Genomic DNA, 18,556 nt, shown 5'->3' with positions numbered 1-18,556 from the left:
CCAGCCTTGGAGAACTTTAATAAATCAGGCCCTTTGTATCCTCCAGGTCTTGCAGCTTGGAGCATTTGTAAGATGGATTGGTGAATTTCGTGAATAGTCAATACAAGCAGCCCAGCACAGTGTTCACCTTTCTTACAAATGTACAAATATGAATGGCAATTTCAGGGGTTGTAGATGTTGTAAAATATAGTTTGCAAATTGCAACAGTACGGAATGAGGTCTTCTTAACTTGTTTAGAAATGTATGGTCGTGGTCCCAAAAACTTTTATTTGAATATACCGTATTCCTTAATGCATAGAATATCAATCCACTTTTTTTGCGTACACCAAATACCAGAGCCAGAGATTGCCTTGTACAAATAATAGGGGCAGCCAAGATGCTCACCGCCAGACTGTGATGTCCTTGACCTAAGAAATCAGAGCTGTTGGTGGGGCCCTGGGGGCCCTCCCACTACAGGCCACCTACAGAAAACTACAGCGGTGGATACAAAACCAGCCACCCTGTACTAGTAGGGACAGCAGCTGTGTGGTATAGGTTTAGGGCGTTTATTGTTTTATGCAGAGTGTACTGCACAGACCTGAAAAAAAATGCAAAATACACAGAGATGCAAATAAATGTACATATGGCTCTTGTATTTAGATTTTTTTTTTGAAAAGCCAAACCTTAAACTTTAGGTATTCTATGATGCCAAAATCGCTCCCTGGATCCCTATAATCATAGAATCTCCAGTAGTGAATTCTGCACGAATTTGTACCACCGCCCACATTTATTATTGGGTCCTCTTCACACCTTGGCAGGTGAAAAATCAATGCTCCTGAAAAGAGCCACCATTGGGATGGGGGGTGGGGTGGCAAAAGTGTTTTTTTTGTACCAGGCCCAAATCAAAAGCGCTTGACTTTAGCAATGCTGGAACTTTAAAAAATCAGGGAGGGGGTCCAGAAGTTTCTAATGGTGGCCTTGCTCCTGAGATATCTTCCATAACAAAAAGAGAAAAAATCTAGGCTCTTTTGTGCAGGGTCCTCTCCTCCTGTGTCACTGTCTGTATCTGTCTGTCATTTAACCCAACCCCTATTTAATGTACAGCACTGCATAATAGGTTGGCACTTTATAAATACAGTTGAACAACAATCAATGAAAAATGCTACAGAAAGAAAAAATACAATAAGTGATTAGAACTCAGACGAAGAGAAATTGTTCCTGAAGTTTTAGAGATAAAAGGGTGATTCATTTACTGTAAGATTTTGGTGGACTGGCAACATGGTAAATCATTCTTGCCTCTTCTAATAATGGCTGTACAATATAACCTGCATGGGAAGTCATTGTTTAGCAAACCACCTGATAACGTCAACAAAAAATTACTATGACATCAATAGCAATTTTGCTGTGTGACAAGCACTTGCATCTTAGAGAGTAGAACAAGTTTATCAGCACATACAGGAGTAAGAAGGTCTGCAATGATGTATCTGATGTGAGGTGAGCAGAGAGACAAGTGATTGTTACATAGCCCAGACACAATTAGTCTAATTGGTGGATAATTGTATATCACCAGGTCTGGTTATTTTAGGTAAGCCACAAAGTCAGTCCTTCCATTTCCAACTTCCGTTGTAAAATATTCCATTTACTATGTCTTTACTGACATTCATGTTTCCTCAAAAAACAGGCACATAATGACACCAGACAATGCAAGTAGAATCACATAGCAATGTTAAGAGAACAATATGATAGGTGTTAGGAGATTCTTATCTGGCTGCCAATCCTGTGCTGTGTGCTGATGCGCTATCAAACCATGTTCATTCTGTCTAGCCGTGGCCCTTGTAGCAGCAAGGAGAGAAAGCAAATAGCAGCATCTCCTACTTCCCTTTGGCCGTGCGGCCTGAGATGTATTTTCCGGCATCCCCAGCACATTGGCTGACGGGACTTTATAGACTCTCTGCTCCCAGTCACTAGTGCCTGTTGTAGCGTTAAGCTGGAGCGAGCTCCTGCTGCTCTTTTTTTATTTATTTACTGTTGCTGATGTTGCCTGTTGAGTTTGAGTGAATGTTGCCTAGACTGACCTTTTGCCTGTGACCCCCAACATTGCATGATTCCCCCTACGACTGGGGATCCAACTACTTCCAATGAATTATTTCATGAAGTCCTGTACAAAGATCAGACTCCTGGGAAAAAAATACTAGCCTCGGATAAAAATATTGTTCTTGACATGTGTTATTTTTCTTTCCAAATGGAAGATGATCTTGGCATTTGTAATCATTTGGAATATCTGGGAATCCTCGTGTCTGCATGGGTTTCTTCTGAGTACTCCGGTTTCCTTCCACATTACAAAAATTACATGCAGTTGGGTTAACTGGCTTCCCCCTAAAACTGTTCTTAGACTATGATAAAGACCTATGACTATGTTAGGGACATTAGATTGTGAGCCCCTTTGATGGATTAGCTAGTGACATGACTATGGACTTTGTAAAGCGCTGCGTAATATGTCGGTGCTATATAAATACTGTAAAAAAAATAATAATAAAGGAGTACAAAGATCACATGATAGATGTGCTGTTTTATGGACCAATCAGCAGGCTAACCTTAAATAACCTAAAAAATGTGGCCATGTAGTATATGCTTCAAAAAGGTAAAAAGTTATGGAAAGTATTCCCAATAATAGATTCTGTACCTGTACATGATGTTTATTCTCGAAATGATTTCCTTTTACCCTGTACCATACAATAGACTTTAAGAAAGGAGTGCAAGTAATCAGAGTCCACTTACCATCCAAAGCAAAAAAGTGCAAGATACAGGCCCAGAAGGGTTGCAACTACATGTCTGATTAAAGAACTAGTTTTGCTTGAATGTAGGTAGGTACGAAACCAAATAGCAGCAAGCAAGGCAAATAGTTGGCACGCTACAAAGTTGACCTGTGGAGAGAACAGAAAAAAATAACACTTCATAAAAAATGCTGCCAAGAATAGCTAAGCACTTTGTCCAGCTAAAAAAATATCATCAGCCTTTACATGACTAACACATTACTCAAAGACAAAGGGACAGGATTAGGGATAAATGTACAGATATCTATAAATAAACATATAGCTACAGATACAAACAGACTTTCAGGTTTATTAAATGGCTATATTTCTGAAATGTTTGTAGTGGTAGAGTGAGAAAGAAAGTGACAGATCGTCTGTTAGGATTTAAGAGCTGTATTTCATTCCTAAGGGAAAGAGGGGATAACAGAAACATTAAGACAGCAATAAAAACTGTAAATTGGTTCTAATGGTCCTCATTGTAGTAGAAAATGCAGTGATTTTTAAGCCGGGTGGGAAGAAATTGTAGGTGGATGGCAGCCCCTGTATTGTGAACCAACTCTTCAGTAACCACCCAAAAACACCTGGGTGGTTACTGAAAAGTGCCGGTTGCCGTGTCCGGCTAATACCCCGTTTCCCCAAAAATAAGACCCATCCCAAAAATAAGCCCTAGCAAGATTTTTTTGTATTTTTGAGGATGCTCTAAATATAAGCCCAACCCGGAAAATAAGCTACAATATATATAAATACATAGACAAGAGATGCTCATTTAAGGAAAGTGCTATTGCTAGACATGAGAAATTGGGGCCAATTTTAAAGAAAATGGAGTCACAAAAAATTAAAGATGGAATTCAGGGTTTGCAGAGTTATGATGATGATCCAGAATGTGATCACATGACTGTATTTGAATAAATGTTGATTTTTTTACCCTGAATATCACAATAATTTCATGATGGATTTCAGGGTTTGTGATGATGTTCCAGAATGCGATGACATGACTATATTTGAGTAAATAATAATATGTAATTAAAATAAATAATAAATGTCGATTGTTGCTCATGAAAAAATAAGGCATTCCCTAAAAATAAGCCCTAGTGCAAAAATTAATAAAAGACACTGTCGTATATTCGGGGAAACAGGGTAGGGACTGGGGAAACACTGAAATGTGTTTTCTTGCTGTCCTCAACCAATTTGGAGAGCTTTCCTATCATTACACTGCCCCTCACTGAAATAAAAAAACAGGAAATAAAACTAAATCATCGATAATGAAACAGACTTATCAGAATTCTTCCCATTCTATCCATCCAAACATGCAATAGGCCATCACAACCTATCATATTTTACTTTTTCCTGACCATAGTAATCTGAGTCTACCTGCTTTACAATAGGTATCAATGATCCTATAGTTCTAAAACGTAAGGGGAATTTAAGTGGAAATAAATGTAAGAAAACAGAATATATTTAGAGAACAGACTTTCTGTGTATATTCTAGCAAAGAATTACTTCACTTGATAACGCTTTTTTCCAATGGTACACTTTTTGTAGCACAGGTGCATTGCAGTATACAAGTTTAACATGTGCTACAAGCATTGCTGGGATAATGTAACTCAAGCATACATGGACGGAAATTACACAATTTTCATTGTATGGGAAAAAGTAAGAAAAACACTGGTCCAGGAGAATCCAAAAACATGGCGGCAGGAACAAGGAAGAAGCTACAGTACATGCAAAACTGTCATTGCTGGAGGAGGACATGCGAAAGTATGGTAGGAATGTAATTCTATAGATTGTGATCTAACCATTAAAGGGAATCTGTGTTTACCTTCACCACATTGAAAAATCTTAGAGATGAAATCTGTGATAGAACTGAAATCATAAGAATAGATATGGTGAAGAACTCCAGCAATATTTATATATACTGTATAATTGCTTTGCAGTTAAGAAATCATATTTCTTTGATAGCTTGATTGAATCTGGAAATTTATGGGCAGCTATAAACTTGCATTGCAAAGGGAACTATATATGTAGAACTGTACAGCTGGAGACAAAGTTTGTGTGTAGCCATGATTACCAATATATACATCTATAATTACAAGCTATACATAGAAACCTTTTTTAAACACAGCATACATTTCAACTTTTTTACAAGCTGATCTCTACACATATAATTTAAAGATCAATGAAAAGACTATATCGCTTTAATTAGCATGAGACAAGACAGGACTGGAGAAATCTACACATAAACCAGAACGTATATTCAATGATCTGAAAGACGGCTTTGTCACAATGAAGTTATACCCTGTTCCATTTCTCTTTTATTTTATGACTTTTTAACGTTCCATGCTGTCAGTCATATGTCTATACAATCACGCCAGGCCAGGAAACTTCCTCCACTGACTTGGGCACAGGGGACAGGAGAGGCATGTTAAATGTTACATTAGTGTCCACATAATATAACTCTGAATGATATCCTAAGCAACTTGGACTGCTTTGATCTTCAGGAAGTAGGATGACAAAGAATCACAAGTTAAGAAATAAAGTTTACCAACTCATTCTAGTTTCATTTCCCTGTGACTGTCTCCTGTTTTCTCTGTATGCATATTACACATTAAATGGGCTGCCAACATTTCACAATGCCAGATTTAAAGAGATCCTATCACCAATTAACAAAATTCTAGTTGAAAACACAAAATAGTTAGTTTTTATATGCCTTTAAATTGTGCTTTCCCTTTGTTGAATGCTTCTATCATTGGCTGACACTGTGGCTTTGGATTTTTAGGGGAAATTGACCTCTTTTAGACTTTTGGACTCCGGCTGTGCTTTCCGTGCATAACTTAGCTAGTGGGAAAGCCCTAAGAAGTATGCCAATGTGCATAGAAGGGGTGTATTTGTAAGTTTACATGATGAACTGCTTTAGGAGCTCTGTTTTTATTTTGTCATTGAAGCCTGCTCCAGGGCTCTGCCTGCTTCAGGGGCTCCACAAGCCACACAATAGGGTTTAAAGGGTCACAGATTGGGTCTGCAGTGTAGCCAGCATTCTGTGTTTCCTGAGTTGTGGACCTTTTGCAAACACCTAGCTGTGCCTGCCTCAGGCTAGTCATTATTATCTAGGAACTAGCCTTAAGGCTACATACACACCATAGTAGCTAGATCTTTTTGGTTGGCAATAAATTATGTACTTAGCTTTGTTACAGTTGCAGTAAATGTTATGATGTTTTTTTCCTAAGGTGTTCACCACAGGGAACAATTAAACTACATTCAATGACGTTTTAATTCTGTGTACACAGGAGGTCTCTACAATGCTAAAGACACTGCTGCTATTTATAAGTGCACTGTTGCTGTGGCCCTAACAAAACAGAAAGTAGAGGGTATTCCAAATACTCTGGACAGCTGCTAACATGCATGTTTTGGAAGCATTACCTATGGTTTCCCTGACTGTATACTGTTTCCCAGTGAAGCCACTTCCATGGTGCCTCACATGTTTGCCACAACCACCATCCCTAAGAAGATTAGGAAACAGTAGAGCCCACTTGCTGGATCAGCAAGCTAAGCATTGAATATTCCCTTACACCTATATTCTATACCCCAGGGAAATCATTTTCAAAAAAGTTATGCAACATCACAGCCCAAACTCTCCAACATAGCATGGATTTCGTATGCTTATATTTAGCAAAACACACCATAACAAAAGATATGACAAGTTATAAAGCTGTAGCAGACTCCAAAACCAATAACAATCAGGTTAGGAGGAAGAAGAAAACTAAATAAAACATGCCTAGGATGAAATGATTATTACTTTAAGTAAAAGAACAGGATGATCAAGGTTTTACAGTTGGCTCAGCCTGGACACTATCTTGATGGAGTTTGTATGTTCTCCCCATGTTTGCAAGGCTTACTTCCTACAACCTAAACACATGCAGGTAGGGTATGTGGGTTCCCTTCAAAAATTGGCCTTAGACTGTGACATATGACAGAAGCTAGGGACATTAGATGGTGAACTCGTCTGCGGGATAGTTAGTGACCAAATATTGACTTTGTAAAGTTATATGTCAGCACTATATAAATTCAAGGTAATAATACCAAAAACCTGCAGGAAAATGATGGATGCCAATCTAAGCATGTGATATGATGCATGCAGCGCACATCCTGTAGTGTGAGGGATGTTATGAATCAGCTGCATTAGAAGGGAGTCTGAATGAGGCTGCCATGCCACCATTTAAAAGGTATTGCTAAAGTGTTTAGGTGACACACAGTTGACAATGAAAAGTTATATTATAACACAATTCATGAAAAGCACACAACTAGTGCAAAAATATATGTGACTTTGCAAATCATGGCTGGGTTCACTGCTAAAAAAGTAATTCAGGTAGAGCAACTTGTATGAAAGCTTTCTTGAATAAAGTGGGAATGTTTCAGTAAGCATAAAATGGACGATTCGCTAGAGAAGAGAATATTCACCTTTCAAAGTGAATCCCAATGTGGCTGAAATGTAGATGTAAATCACAAGCAAGCCAAAATCCTGTAGCAGCACTATATAAATGCAAGGTAATAATAATAATAATATTAATAATAAAAAATACCTCCAGGAAAATGATGCTGTGTACAGGGTCACATAAAAGGGTAGACAACCCTTTTATGTAAAGTAAAAATTCTGTTTGTTTGTTTTTTAAGTGCAACACCCTGAATGGGAGCGCAAAGCCTCCCGGGATACCTATGTCAGACATCTCGAGAGGCTCTTGGGCGCTCCTTCTGCACATGCCCAAGCATCTCGGCATGCGCAGAAGGAGCCTTTTTGCGCAAAGATAAAAATTTGCCAATGTCAAATGTAAACAGGAAGAAGAACAGAAAGAAGAAGTGAAGATGTCGGCTCTGGGACAAATGCTAGGACCTGATGCAGAACACCCCCGGAGGGATCGGACTGCCCTGCTAGACTGAAGGTAAGTGTATTTTTTTCCTATTTTGAGTTTAGTTCCTCTTTAATGCTGGTTCCCTTTAATAAATCTATGTAGGGCAATGCAACAGGTACATCTTCGACTGCGTACACACATGCAATAGTTCTTGTTCAATAATTGGTTCAGGGTTAATATCAGTGCTCGTGGGATCCATGGACGATGGACAACGAACGATCATAATGCAAGTGAAAGGGACAGTGTGCAGTGGGGTGCCGATCCAACGTTCTCCCCCTCCGCTCTCCATATAGCAGAACTGCGCTGTATGTACAGCACTCGTTCATGCATCGTGCAGTCGTTTGTTGTTGGAAAGGATTGTGAAAGATCTTTTCCAACAACAAATATTGCATGTGTGTACGTAGACTTAATGCCAACCCCAACCACCTCTATAAAGAAAGCCGTAGTAGCACCATAGAACTGGAAGGCAGAGTAACCCCTACCAACAAGACTGCAGCTGACACTGCTTACTAAACTTTGAGTGCCATCACTGCTCTTTTTGCAGTTTCAGTCACTATACTACAATCCCTGTCCCATCCTTCTACTACTTATAAAAAATGCTGGCTAGTGGAAATCTGTGAGGCATGTCTGAATTTTGGGTACACAACATGCTGCTAATGACAGAGACAAGACAATAAATTATTTACATACAAAACATCACACAGACTCAATGCTTACAGACTCTGCCTTTCTGCCCTGTAAAGATTAACTCTTCCAGCCGGGCACAATGATGAGTCACTTAGAACATTGTTGGGTTGGTCTAAATTCAGGGTTCATTTCAATGGAAAAAAGAAGTTTGTGTTTAGGTGTGTTTAATTTTTAATGTTCATTTTGCAACCTATCCTGGAAACATCACATAATAAATACAGCTGAACTGGGATGGGTTTCATTTATGACCTCAGGACAATACACCTTCATAAAATAATCTAATCAAACTCTTCAGAAACATTCCCAAGAAATATTACATAAGCCCAGATGCTGACCCATAAAAATTCTATAACTTTGAAAGCTTTTACAGGGTTGCTGTTTAAAGTGGAACAAAATCAAAAAAAATTCACCCAGGGGTAGAGATTTTTGGCAGCAAAGATGTGAGTTTCTTTTGCCAAACAAAGTTTCCCTGCCCCTGGTGACTTTTTGTTTTTTTTCACCTACACTACATAGTGCATAATACACTCAATGTACAGCCCAGCTTTAATCCCAGCACTTCTTTATATGGTCCTAGATGCCAGGAACAATGGAGTTACATTATCAGCAGCCACCCCATTTAGTGGTCTAGGCGACTACTGCTCTAGAAGGCTCTCACCTATGCTGTCCAGTGCTCCCAATTCTGAACGGGGCCCATTTCCATACAATGCAAGGCAGTCATCATTTAGACCTTGACCTTTTTCAGCTGACCAGACTAGTAGAGAAGAGGGTATCAGCTGCAGGGGTGATGGATAAGGTAAGTGTTTCCCCTAAATGATCTACCCTTAACAAATCAACTCTTGCAGTGGGGAGGGGAACCAATTGCAAGACCAATTAATTATTTTACTGAAAACTATTGTTTACCCATGCAGTGGGCTTCCCCCCCCCCCCCTCCCGCTGCAAGAGGAAAACCACTTTTTGTCTAGGGGTTGATAGATTAGGAGTCTCTATAACAGAGGTCGCCAACCGGTGTTCCGTGAGAAAATTTTGGTGATCTGTGGCTCTGGCCAGTGCCAGCGATGGGGGAGTGGGCGGGTTCTGGCATTATAACGTCACTCTGGGGGAAGTTTCTTCCCCTTTGAGTGAAACACGGCTCCCCACGCATACGCGGTGTGGAGTCTATGCATTTAGTGGTCCGTAGGGCTAAAAATCTTGGCGACTACTGCTCTAGAAGGCTCTCACCTATGCTGTCCAGTGCTCCCAATTCTGAACGGGGCCCAATTCCATACAATGCAAGGCAGTCATCAGTTAGACCTTGACCTTTTTCAGCTGACCAGACTAGTAGAGAAGAGGGTATCAGCTGCAGGGGTGATGGAGAAGGTAAGTGTTTCCCCTAAATGATCTACCCTTAACAAATCAACTCTTGCAGTGGGGAGGGGAACCAATTGCAAGACCAATTAATTATTTTGTTTCTTTTGCCAAACAAAGTTTCCCTGCCCCTGGTGACTTTTTGTTTTTTTTCACCTACACTACATAGTGCATAATACACTCAATGTACAGCCCAGCTTTAATCCCAGCACTTCTTTATATAGTCCTAGATGCCAGGAACAATGGAGTTACATTATCAGCAGCCACCCCATGGCTGAAGAGGATCATGGTGGACTCAGAAAACTCGACAACAAAGAAGGTTATTTCGGAGGATTCAACCCTGATAAAAGGAACCACCCTGAAACACAGTGTCCATTGGTATGCAACCAAATTATATAAATTTCAAAGAACTGTGATTGATAATATCTCTGCTATTAGGATCTTGAAAATTACCAAAACAAACAATTCACACTATAAATAGGACTTTTAAGGCAGTAGAGATTAACTTAACACTCCAATTAAAATCAAAGCAAAAATTAAAATCCAATTAAAATCAAAGTATTAAAATGTTTATTATTCTTTAAAAAATGTAATTGATTTGATGGTAATTATCAAGTTTATAATGGTTTTGTTGTATGTAAGATCTCTGGATCTCCTGATGAAGCGGACTTGATTTCCACGAAACACGTAGAGAAATGTATTATCTAAAGATCACGCATGATTAACCATTAGAACCAATTGTACATTCAAGATTGTGATCTGTTTTAAAATGTCTTTAATATAAATAATAAAAAAAGTACTTGTATTGCTTTGATTTTAAGTGTTAAGTTCATCTTTAATGCCTTAAAAGTCCCATATAAGGTGTGCATTGTTTGTTTTGGAAAAACGTGTTGGACAATGTGGTAGGTTATGTACCTCTTTTACCAATCGGGAGGAACTTCTTGTCTTGGAAATTACCTTCAACATTCTCTGTTCTGTTGATGATCACAAACATAGTGGGGTGAAATAACGAGGGGCGTATCATAATGACACATCAGGCTTTTAAGGTGCTGCAACAAGGATTAATAACGGTTACTAACATCAATCCACTCATTAGGATATATACTGAAATGGGAGCCCAGACCTTCTATCAAGAGTATAAATATCTGTCCTCTATACACACTACATCACCTTAACATAGGTAAAGCAAATAAAACTATTGTTTACCCATGCAGTGGGCTTCCCCCCCCCCCCCACCCGCTGCAAGAGGAAAACCACTTTTTGTCTAGGGGTTGATAGATTAGGAGTCTCTATAACAGAGGTCGCCAACCGGTGTTCCGTGAGAAAATTTTGGTGATCTGTGGCTCTGGCCAGTGCCAGCGATGGGGGAGTGGGCGGGTTCTGGCATTATAACGTCACTCTGGGGGAAGTTTCTTCCCCTTTGAGTGAAACACGGCTCCCCACGCATACGCGGTGTGGAGTCTATGCATTTAGTGGTCCGTAGGGCTAAAAATCTTGGCGACTACTGCTCTAGAAGGCTCTCACCTATGCTGTCCAGTGCTCCCAATTCTGAACGGGGCCCAATTCCATACAATGCAAGGCAGTCATCAGTTAGACCTTGACCTTTTTCAGCTGACCAGACTAGTAGAGAAGAGGGTATCAGCTGCAGGGGTGATGGAGAAGGTAAGTGTTTCCCCTAAATGATCTACCCTTAACAAATCAACTCTTGCAGTGGGGAGGGGAACCAATTGCAAGACCAATTAATTATTTTACTGAGTTCAGCATTAGGTAGATATGAACCCTGAACACTAACTGTATGGCATTTCGTAGATAAAGCCCTGTGTATCATAAACCAATGCAATTGTTTTAAAATGAAATACTTGATTTTGCCTTTTGTGACATATCCCAGTACTACAGGGAGGCCTGCAGCAAGGGACTAAGCATAGGTCCGGCATGACTGGGTGTTTGGGCAGCCGCCCCCTCTTTTTGCAGGTTCAGTATGGGTTAATGTGAGGGAGAGAAGTTAAGGGGTGGCATTAGCTAGAGGATGGGTCGGAAGTAGAGGGGAGGAGAATAGAAGGGTTTAAGTAAGAGGGTCTGTCGGGACAGTTTTTTCTGGGAAGGAAAATTCGAGGTAGATCCACATCATGGAGTCTTGTGACGCCTTGATTGCACAGCTTAGCGCTGCAGCGGCCTCACGTGGTGAGGCCTGGTTGCAAGAGAGGATGGCAGAAGCAATTGGGGGGGCTGCTAGTGGGCCCCAGGTAGCTAGGTTAGGGTGGCTGCCGCCTCAGAGGCATAGGCCTCCGATGCGACTGAGCCCAGAGCCCTTTACTAGAGCTCAGCGCCACAGTGAGAGCCCCCAGAGGGATCCTCCTACCATGAAGGCTGGGCAACGCTTGGTCCAGGCCGGGCAGAGGGTAGGAAGGAATCCCCTTCCTTGGCGGAGCTCTAGTGAGGGGGCTGCAGCTCCCAGGGAGCGCAGCCCTCTCTTCCCAGCAGGTGAGTCCTTGAGAGGGGAGGCCTCACCTGAGGTCCCCTGAGTTCGGCAGAGACCCGACCAAGAATGTCTAGGAGGGGGGCTGTGGCTACCAGGGAGCGCAGCCAAGTTGCTGCTGGTATGTGGGAATCAGGATGGGGGTGCGGAGGGGTTGCAAGGAGGGTCTGTGTGTTGAGTAGGGGGTAACGGGGGGAGGTAAGGTGGGACTGGATGCCACGGAGCGGGCGGCGGACGGCTTGGGAGATGTGGTTAGAGGAGAGGTCTGCTTCGAGGGACCCGAGAGCTCACCTGAAGGAAGAAGTGCGCAAGCGCATTTTAAAGGAGGAATATGTCGACGTTTTCTCCTTGTTACCTTTAGAGCGGTTTAACGTAGATAGGCCCTTGGGGGAGGGGGGCAAGGAAGAGAGCCATCAGCGCAGATACCGTTTGATTCCGCGCACCTTTTTTAGTTGGTTGCAAGCACTCAGTATTTTGAATGGTGGAGTGTTCTGGGGGAATGGGAACCTGGGCTGTGAGCAAGTTTGTTTTGCTACCTTGATACCATCAGGGAAGTGTACAAGCTTTATTTTTTTTCAGAGGGGGGGCCGATGGACCACAAGGTGGCGCGTCGCCGGCCAGAAAGAAAAAAGGGCTTTGTTGGATGTATATTGAGGGTTCCTGCAAGCCATGAATGTTCTGGGTGTGTTCTATCTCCTGCTCATTATTTGAAACGTTTAGCATGTTCTTGAAGTGGGTGGTTAGAACGGTAGCAGTTGTGGATTCGATCATTCACTATTTGGATGACTTTTTGTTGATTGGGCTGGCGGGTAGCTCAGTTTGCAAGGTTTTGTTGTGAACGTATGTGGTTGAGAGATTTGGAGTGCCGCTAGCGGAGGACAAAACAGAGGGTCCAGGGTCTACCATTACCTTTTTGGGGATAGAATTGGATTCTCAAGCTATGGAAAGTAGGTTGCCTCAGGACAAACTGGTAGCGCTGCGGGAGGAGGTGGTGTCCGCTTGTGGGCGCAGGAAGATGAAGTTGAGGGAGGTGCAGTCTTTGTTGGGTAAGTTAAATTTGCATGTAGAGTGGTTAGGATAGGTGGAATGTTTTGCAGAAGGTTGAAGGCTGCCACAGTGGGGGTTCGACTGCCAGGACATTTTGTGCGCTTGACAAAAGACGTGAGGGCTGACTTGCAGGTGTGGAAGGTTTTCCTGGAATCCTTCAATGGTAAGGCTATGTGGCTAGAAGGGCTAGTGTCGACCATGGATCTGGGGCAGTTTATCAATAAGGCAGGTTCTACGGGTTCTGGAGCGTATTTTCAGGGTAGATGGTATGTGGGGGTATGGCGGCAGAAGAGTACAGGCAGAGTTGGTTAAGAACTTAGTGGTGTTGGAACTGTTTCCTATTGTAGTGTCCGTGGAATTGTGAGGAGAGGCACTGGCGGACAGGAAGGTCAGGTTTCACTGCGATATCCTGGGTGTGGTGCAGGCTATTAATAGCCTGTCTGTTTCGTCAGCACCAGCAGTGCAGCTGTTGCGGCGTTTGGTGCTGAAGTGTCTGCAGCATGATATTTATTTGTATGCGAGTCATATTCCTGGGGTGAGCAATGTCATAGCTGATGCCTTATCTCGTTTCCAGTGGGACAGGTTTTGCATGTTGGCGCCGGAAGCAGAGCAGCACGGGGATCCTTGTCCGGAGGTGTTGTGGAGGCTTGCACTGGATTGATTAGTAATATGATTCAGAGGTCGGTGAGTGAGCGGACTTGGGGGGCTTATGCTGCAGTTTGGTCGAAGTGGGCGCAGTTGGGGGGTTGGAGGACAGGGGTGGAGCCGGTACATTTGCTGTTGTTTTGGTTGGCTCATGATTTTACTAAAGGGGTGTCGGTTGCATCCATTAATAAGAAATTAGCTGGGATGGCCTTTTATTGTAAGTTAAAAGGGGGGCAGGATTTTACAAAAACATTTGTGGTACAGCAGGCGGTTAAAGGTTACAGGAAGGGGAGGCAGACGGCCGATCTTAGAAGACCGGTGGAGCTGTTAAGGGGTTTGTTGACTGTTCTGGGAAGGGTGTGCACGTGAGGTTATGAGGACGGGGCCTGCTTGTCCCGTTTTCAATTTATAGCGGTTTTTAGGAAATGTTTGGGGTTCATAGGGTCAGACCCTGGGGTTTACTCATCTTCTTTCGGATTGGGGCAGCCACGGAAGCAGCTATATGGGGATTGGGGGAAAGGATAATTCGGCAGATTGGGCGTTGGGAATCGAGGCAATTTCAGTTATATGTGCGGCCTCACATGCTGTGAGGATGCAGGGGGGGGAGGGGGCCCCAATCTGGTGGGTAAGGTTGGTGGTTGTTTAATGGTTGTTTTATATTATAGGTGCACGTTCGTGTTTGGTTTGGATATTGTGACATTCCTTTGTCTGGTGAGGCGCCAAGCGGGCGGAAGTTCGGCCAGAAGGACGGCAGCTGGGGTTCTCCAGAGAAGTGGCTACGGTGCGATGGCTGGGAATTCCAGGGATGTTGGGGAGTAGAGAGGAGATTCGCGTTGTGGGACCGCCCGTCGGATGTGGTAGGTATAAATGCCGGGGGTAATGATTTGGGCTGGAGGTCCATGCTGGAGCTAATTAGGGATATTAAGCTTAATTGTCTCAGGTTACAGGTTGAGTTCCTAGGGCTAGTTATTGTATGGTCAGATATGGTGGCCAGGACCGCATGGCGGGGGGCGTGCTCAGTGGTCAGAGTGAATAAGGCGAGGATTAAAGTTAATAAGGAGGTGGGCAGGTTTGTGGCCCAGAATGGAGGGGTGGTGGTTCGCCATTGAGAGTTCGAGGAGGACGCCAGCAAATTCTGACGTCAGGATGGGGTGCATCTAAATGCGGTAGGAATTGATATGTGGTTCCTGGGATTGCAGGATGGAGTACAGAGAGTTCTTCTCGTGTGGAGGGTAAGAGTCCTATTGGTATTTGGGAAGAGCAACCCACTGGTAGGGCAACCCATTGGTACAATTTTGGTTGGAGCTGACTTTACCTTTTCCTAGACCTGCAGCCTGGTGGAGTAAACTGGAGTTGGTTTTTGGTTATAGTGCAATTGGGCACAGTGAGAAAATGGGATTGTGTTTACAGTTTGATTGGGTGGGGAAAAGTTTTATATTAGTAAGGATTGTAAAGTATATATAAAGAGTATATTAATGTTATATGTTCCAATATATGTAAAGTTATGTTAATGGAGGTAATATTTATATATTATTTAAATATTGTTGTAATTAATGGTTTTTTATTGTTATTTAAGTTGTTTTGTTAATAAATCGGCTGCTTGCCAGCCAATTTAAATCCAAGGAAGGTGTCAATGTGTTTTTGGAGGGAGGACTAGAGGCCGGTAGGCAATAGTAGGGGAAAGTGCGGGAAAAGTTCAAAAGAAAAAAGTTGAAATGCGGGAAAGGTTTTGGCTGGGAAAGCTTTTGTTGGGGTTTTTTATTTGGGGGTGGGGGTAGGAGATCCAAACTACCCTAGTCATGATCTTCCAACTCTCTGCAGCCACTTCCTGACTAAACACAGACTTCAGCGATGGCATGTAATTTCTCAGGGTAAGTTTAATGATTGTGACACATCAAAAAGGGCACTTTACAAGTGTGATAAAATAACAACACATGAGCACAACTGGGAGATCAATGTCAATGCATAACACAAATTGCCAAAAGGCACGATTATTAGGTAATATTTTTAAAAAATGCTTCAGACTAAAAAAATATTAAAAAAACAACCCAAAATAGTATTAACATATTATGGTTTTATATTGGGTATACTGTACGTGTACAGAAATAAAGGTCATAAAGTAGTTAAGGTCAGAAGTTTTTGAAGGTCAACCACTGGGAATAAATAATATTGTGGCAATGTTTATTATCATCTTTTATTGTTACAAATGCATTTGGATTAAATGCTATGGGCTCCTGTGGTTTATATATTTTCTTTGCTCTTTGTGACAAAACAAAAAAAATACAAAACAGTTAGAACTGCCAATAAAACCACCTTTTTACCATCAATATACACAGCAAAAAAATCATATTAACTTGAATATGTCATATTTTAGTTTTTATTCTTAAAAAAAGCAAATGAGATGTAATTCTATATTTATTGCTTTTTATAGCAGATATGGTTACTAAGCTTGTCTTCCCACGCATACCAACCTATTACATGCAGTTAGAAGACACTCTTGTTTATACTCCTAATAAATTAGCAATAATTAGCTCAGCGAGACAGGTCAGTGGCTTCTTTTCAATGTAATAAAGTGGAGTTGAAGTTCAGAAGTAATTCAGCTTACAATTATTTAATTTGCCCCTAGAGTGTAATAAATAAAAACTCCAATCCAGGCCCAGCAGTGCCATGTAGATGGCATCTTCCATTATTTTCACTTATCTTACCAGATACTCTCAGTCATCCTTTCCCAAACATCTAGTTGTAAAGAAGCAGATCCATTTAAATCAAATATTTCAGTTTGTGATTTCGTGTGTCACGTGAACATTTCAGGTTCATATGACCTTGTGTGACACCTTTTATCTGTACTATATGCCCTTTAATGAACAGCGGACATTAGTTAGCCCAGCTTTAACACATTACGAATGCTGATTCACAGTTGGCACTCCGAAGCAGTGCTGGCACCACCCTGGGTGACAATGGGGTCTTGCTGGTTGGCATCATATATAAAGTTGAAAATGCCTGACACAAATAAATGCAGCTCTGTAATTATTAATGAATCATTTAAGCTTATCTCTGGCATACACAAACACTTACATTCACAACTTCTTTAAAGAACAAAAAACTTTTGTTACATGTCTTCATTCAAATTAGTATGCCAGTTGTGTCTCTCTTTGCTGCAGTTTGTACCTACGTCAACCAGTTCTGTCTTTTGGACGTGATAACACTATGCAGATATCTGAAGCCGGTATATCCACATCACCTGGACTGTAATTATAACACCCAAAGAAAGAAAGAAAAAGTGGACACCCATCTCATATCACATGACCGACCATGAATTTAACTTTTCTTTTTTGCTTGATTTTTAAAAGAAGAACTCAGCTTGCTGCTTCTCCTTTACTATCCACTCACAGGTTGTGAGAGGAACAGCACCTGTAAGTGTTACTAAATGGAAGAAGAGAAAAATCAGTTGCCCCTATCAACCAGTGCTGTATGTCAGAGCTGTGTAAATCCTAAAACCAGCTGTACGGAAATATTTACAATTTGACAGATAAAACCAGCCCAGTATATGTAGTTCATATCTATTAGTATATATAGTGTATGTAGTTCATATCTATCAGTATATGTAGTGTATGTAGTTCATATCTATCAGTATATGTAGTATATGTAGTTCATATTGCATGGATCGGGTGTAAACGGTATAAGTTCAGATCAAAGCACAACATCAGGGTTCAATACAAGCCATGTCATATTCTAATTTGGTGGGTGCCCGTGCTACTACCCATTTAGGAACCAAAACCAGACCCTTCATATTACATTACACATGTTGAAGAGTTATGCATTCTGCTAATTAGTGTTGCATGTGCCAAAATTTTGAGGCTCTTCAAAGCCCACCCCCAGCTACAGATGCCACATTTACTTGGGAAAAAACAGACTTATTCACATTGACAACACTTCTTGCTTTAATAAGACTTCTACATTTCCAACCTTAACCTAAAAAACTACCCCCAAACTCTTACCACCTTGCTTCACCATGCCTGAATGTACTAAATATTTGGTGTCAGCTGTGAAGTAGGAGATGGGGAGTGGTGCAAAGGTAAGTATGAGTGGAAGGTGGGCATTCTAAATGGTCTCTCAAAGCAAAGAAGCATGAATGGCTATTATACAATGGAGAAAGGGATGAACCTTGATTAAAAGTCAGAAAAGTCCAGATAAAGAAGACATTCTAGCACACATGGCAGTAAATCATAAAAAAATCCAAACAATTACACATTTATCTGTTATTCTGAAACCCACTTTCCAGGTCACCTCTTCTGCTTCTATCACTGTAAGAGGTCCTACATCCCCAATCTACAATGGTGCACATACCCATGGAGAAATGTCACGGCTCCACAGACATTTAAGTTTTTTTTACTGTACCCCCAAGCTGATCCCCCCTCTTCCCCTGTTCGGACTTTCTTATGTCATCTGGTTTATGTTAGTTTTAGTTATCAACTTGCTCATCCTGGTTGTTTAGGCTAAATTGCCAGGGTGCTGTACTGTATTCTTTAAATTCTGCAATCAGTAGTTATGTTTTTGGCTCACGGTCTCATTTATATACATGTTAAAGTTGTAACTTGGATGACAGAAGATCCTCCTTTATTGTTTCACTTGTCGAACCATGTTATAAAATTGATTAGTCT

At 41.5% G+C, this 18,556-nt stretch overlaps 2 protein-coding genes across 4 annotated transcripts in view; both read right to left on the bottom strand.

Moving 5' to 3' along the window:
- Positions 1-18,556, bottom strand: part of ITGB1BP1 (integrin subunit beta 1 binding protein 1) — a 488,766-nt gene that overhangs the window by 251,476 nt on the left and 218,734 nt on the right. The gene's annotated exons all lie outside the window — the stretch shown is intronic.
- MBOAT2 (membrane bound glycerophospholipid O-acyltransferase 2) overlaps positions 1-18,556 on the bottom strand; it is a 126,184-nt gene that overhangs the window by 83,391 nt on the left and 24,237 nt on the right. For all 3 annotated transcript variants that reach the window (XM_072407549.1, XM_072407548.1, XM_072407547.1), the window contains one exon: positions 2,758-2,903. Coding sequence is in view for 2 of the 3 variants with exons in the window: in XM_072407548.1 (XP_072263649.1) it covers positions 2,758-2,903 (146 nt within the window). In the remaining variant the exon portion in view is untranslated. The remainder of the gene's footprint in view (positions 1-2,757; positions 2,904-18,556) is intronic.

Source organism: Pyxicephalus adspersus, chromosome 4 (assembly GCF_032062135.1).
Source record: "Pyxicephalus adspersus chromosome 4, UCB_Pads_2.0, whole genome shotgun sequence".
NCBI classification, from domain to species: Eukaryota; Metazoa; Chordata; class Amphibia; order Anura; family Pyxicephalidae; genus Pyxicephalus; species Pyxicephalus adspersus.
This window is presented reverse-complemented; position numbering and strand designations above follow the sequence as displayed.